This window comes from Leishmania braziliensis, contig 7 (assembly GCF_000002845.2).
Source record: "Leishmania braziliensis MHOM/BR/75/M2904 WGS CADA00000000 data, contig 7, whole genome shotgun sequence".
NCBI classification, from domain to species: Eukaryota; Euglenozoa; class Kinetoplastea; order Trypanosomatida; family Trypanosomatidae; genus Leishmania; species Leishmania braziliensis.
In genome coordinates, this window is record NW_004057966.1 from 1 (window position 1) to 4,223 (window position 4,223).

Sequence of the window (4,223 nt, forward strand, 5' to 3'; positions counted from 1 at the left end):
CTGTAGCTGCCTTCACGAAAGCGGTGCTGGTCGTGACTAGCTCCAGCCTCTGGCCCGGCGTGCATGCGACGTAGCCGCTGCTGCCGTACACCTGGACGCTGTACGTGTGGTGGACTCTGTCGCACTTCACGTTGGCGCACAAGCCATTGTACGGCCCAGGGGGACCAGTGCTGTGCTTCGGTGTGAAGGCTCCATCCAAGCAGCGCGCCGCGTCGGAGAAGACGCTGAACTCCTTTACAGTAGTCGACGCCGTCGATGGGTCCTGATTGCAAGCAGCAGTGCTGTAGCCCACAATAACCGGGCAGTAGTCCAGGAATTCTGAGCGCCCGCCGAGAGACGTTTTGGTGAAGTACCGGAAGTACCTCGGCAGCCGGTCGTCATGCTTGACTATGCCGCATTTTCCGATTTTAAGGCGGTCGCTGGTGCACCGATACGAAGGCTCCGTGCTGTTGCAGAACATCTCCGGCCACTGCGTGATGTTCTTCTCCATGCACTTCTTGGTGATGAAGTTGCAGCTGGCCAGCTTGGCCCACGGCATCACCTCGGCCTTGGTGAAGTCCGCCTGGTAGAAGCCGAGGTCCTCGAAGACGGCCATGGTCAGGGCGGTGTAGTACCCTGCACCCGAGGCAGGCGCCATGAGCTCGTCCTTGACGTTGCGCATCTTTATATGCGAGCCAGCAGAGCCGGAGCCGCCCTGGTCCTCCAGCTCCAGATACTCCAAGGTGGTGCAGCCGTACTGCTCGCGCGCCTTGGCCACCACCGTGGGGCTGCTGAGCACAGGAACTTCGTAGTCCTTCCCGCGCAAGTCCTTCACGTCCTGAATGAGTTCCAGTTCCTCGAAAACGGTGAGGTCGAAGCCGAGGGCGTGCGCCACCTCGTGCGTCACGGTGCGCACCATAGTCTGGTCATATGCTGACCCAATGGTCGCCGCCGGAATGTTGACGACACCCACGGCAGGTCGGCCGTCAGAGAACGCCTCGCACATTACAGCCCACGCCAGCACACCCGGCTCGCTCGGCACCGAGGCGACGTACAGCACGAAGTCGGTGTTGCTGACGCCTACCGTGACGTGTTCCTCCGGCACCTTGAAGGTACCGCACACGTCGCCCTCCATGCCGGTCACCTTCCAGGTGCTCTGCACCTGCCTCACCTTCAGCCGCTCCACATGCAGCTGCAGCGCCAGTGGTAAGAGGTAGGTGACGAGGATGTGGCGCCTCTCCTCCGTGAGCACGTCTTCAGCTTCGCAGATGTCGATGGCACCCTGATGGTTGTCGACAAGCTGCCCGACGTAGGAGCAGTAGCAGTCGGGGTCGTTGAGATCTTCCAATGAAGTAAGGATGCGCAGCGTGCCCCAGTCCGCGGAGTGTGCGACACTCGGCGACGTGCTGTCAGCCAGCGCCCAGTCGACGGCGTGAGCGCTGCTGATGGGGTCGATGGACACGTAGGGCAGACCGAGGGCCGAGACGCTGCCGGGAGGCCTGCGCTGCTGCGCCACCGACTGCAGCACGCGGGCCTGCAGCCTGTCGTGAATGCAGTGATGGCCGGCGGCCTGCGCCCACACGGCGGCGGCAACGACGGCCATGACGAGGCCCGCTGCGGCGAGCCGCATCAGGCGTGCGGGCGCGTGCCAGGGGGCCAGTGACGCCGGCCAACACGCGTGCGGGTGGCAGAGTGGGAGGGGGAGTGAGGATGAGGGCTTGTGTGCGGCGGTGTGAGTGTGCATGTGGGAGGGCGGGTGAGTGGGTAGCGAGACGGAATGTGCGAGTGAGTCTGGAGAGGGGGAGGGCAAGGGAGCGAGGGTGGTGGTGAGGGAGGGGGGAGGGCGGAGAAAGAGTGAGGGGCGGAGGGCCCTAGAGGGAAGCAGGGGCGAGGTGCCCCGCACGCCGCGGCCTCCCGCGCACCGCAAGGGCGGGCGGCGGCCACGAGCAACAGACGCGGCCCCACGCCCTCCGGCTGCCCTTTCCAGCCCCGAATAGGGCGTGTGTCGGAGGACGGCGAGTGCCGTAGGCGAGGGCGCCCTGCTGACGCGTGCTGGGCGGGGGAGAGGGTGACTCTCTGGGAGGTCGCGACAACGAAGCGCACGACTGCCGGCCATGGCGCAGAGGCGCGTGCTCGCCCTCCTCTCCTCTGGCTCACGTCCATTCCCCGTGTCGCGCTGCCGAGAGAGAGAGAGGGCGCACATCAGGCCGCCTGCGCCCGCCGCACGGCGTTTGCAGAGTCGAAAGCACGGGATGCTGAAAGCAAAGGAAAACAGACACGCGCGGTGTGCTCGCCGTGGGACAGCGGGGTGTGTCGAGGCCCACCCCATGACCTTGATGGTCGTCTGCGCCACTGCAGGGCAAATGGCCAGGAGCTCAAGGTGTCTACCAGCGGCACGCACACCCGCGCAGCAATAGGAAAAGAGAAGCAACGGAAAGGGGTGGTGTAGTGGGGGCTGCAAGAGAGAGCCCCCAACACACGCATCCATCAGAATACGCTGGCGATACGGGAGATGCCGTCACCGAGAGGCGACAGAACACCAGAAACTAAAACAAAAAAGCAAAAGGCCATTCCGACGCGCGTGGGCTGCGATGGCCGTCGGCACAGGGGCGCACTACAGCGGCACCGCGCACCCAGCCGTCCTGCTCATTCCGTTTCACGCTAGCAGAGGCCCTCGTCAGCCGCAGCGGGAGCCGCTCAGCTTGCGTCACGATCAGGGGAGGCTGATAACAAGCAGCCACACCACGAGGCCTGCCATGACAGCGAGCACTATCCCCAGCAGCGCAGCCGTCACAGTGGCCAATGCAGTCATCCTTTCACGCCACCATCACACCGCCGCTGTGTCGGCAGCGTCTCCCTCGAAGTCTATGAGCCCCTTGATGTTGGCCTGGCACACCTCCACGTACGACGCGCAGATAATGTAGCTACCTTCCACGAAGGCGGTGCTGATCGTGGCCAGCTCAACACTCTCGCCCGGCGTGCATGCGACGTAGCCGCTGCTGCCGTACACCTGGACGCTGTACGTGTGGTGGGCTCTGTCGCACTTCACGTTGGCGCACAAGCCGTTGTAGTGGTCAGATGGACCAGTGTTGTGCTTCGGTGCGAAGTTTCCATCCAAGCAGCGCGACGAGTCGGAGAAGAGACTGAACTCCTTTACAGTAGGCGATGCCGTCGATGGGTCCTGATTGCAAGCAGCAGTGCCGTAGCCCACGATAACCGGGCAGTAGTCCATGAACGATATTCGACCGCCGACAGAAGTTTCGGTGAAGTACCGGAAGTATGTCGGCATCGGGTCGTCATACGTGGTTATGCTGCATCTCCCGATTTTAAGGCGGTCGCTGGTGCACCGATACGAAGGCTCCGTGGTGTTGCAGAACATCCCGGGCCACTGCGTGATGTTCCTCTCCATGCACTTATTGGTGAGGAAGTCGCAGCTGGCGAGATTGGCCCACGGCATCACCTCGGCCTTGGTGAAGTCCGCCTGGTAGAAGCCGAGGTCCTGGAAGACGGCCATGGTCAGGGCGGTGTAGTACCCAGCAGCCGAGACAGGCGCCATGAGCTCGTCCTTGGCGTTGCGCCCCTTAAGATGCGAGCCGGCAGCAGATCCACCACCCGTATCCTCCAGCTCCAGAAACTCCAAGGTGGGGCAGCCGTACTGTTCGCGCACCTTGGCCATCACTGTGGGGCTGCTGAGCACAGGAGCTTCGTAGTCCTTCCCGCGCAAGTTGTTCACTTCATCAATGAGTTCCAGTTCATCGAAAAGGGTGAGGTCGAAGCCGAGGGTGTGTGCCACCTCGTGCGTCACGGTGCGCACCATTAATTGGTCGTAGGGTGACCGAATGTTCGCCGCAGGGATGTTGATGACACCCACGGCAGGTCGGCTGTCGGAGAATGTCTGACAGATCACAGCAGCCGCCAGCACGCCCGGCTCGCTCGGCACGGAGGCGACGTACAGCACGAAGTCGGTGTTGCTGACGCCTACCGTGACGTGTTCCTCCGGCACCTTGAAGGTGCCGCACACGTCGCCCTCCATGCCGGTCACCTTCCAGGTGCCCTGCACCTGCCTCACCTTCAGCCGCTCCACATGCAGCTGCAGCGCCAGTGGTAAGAGGTAGGTGATCAGGGTGTCGCGCTTCTCCTCCGTGAGCACGTCTTCAGCTTCGCAGATGTCGATGGCACCCTGATGGTTGTCGACAAGCTGCCCGACGTAGGAGCAGTAGCAGTCGGGTCGTAGGTCGTGNAAA

General features: G+C 63.1%; 2 protein-coding genes across 2 annotated transcripts; both read right to left on the minus strand.

Annotated features, from left to right (window-relative positions):
• Nucleotides 1-1,723, minus strand: GP63-2 (GP63, leishmanolysin; the record flags this gene model as incomplete). The annotated part of the gene is made up of 1 exon (XM_001562883.2): nt 1-1,723. A coding segment is annotated over one exon (1,723 nt), but the record flags the coding sequence as incomplete, so codon positions are not given.
• A 1,083-nt stretch (nt 1,724-2,806) lies between these two features.
• Nucleotides 2,807-4,012, minus strand: GP63-2 (GP63, leishmanolysin; the record flags this gene model as incomplete). Its single annotated transcript, XM_001562884.1, has 1 exon — nt 2,807-4,012. One exon carries the CDS (start codon nt 4,010-4,012, stop codon nt 2,807-2,809), a length of 1,206 nt encoding a protein of 401 aa, XP_001562934.1.
• Nucleotides 4,013-4,223: the final 211 nt, after the last annotated feature.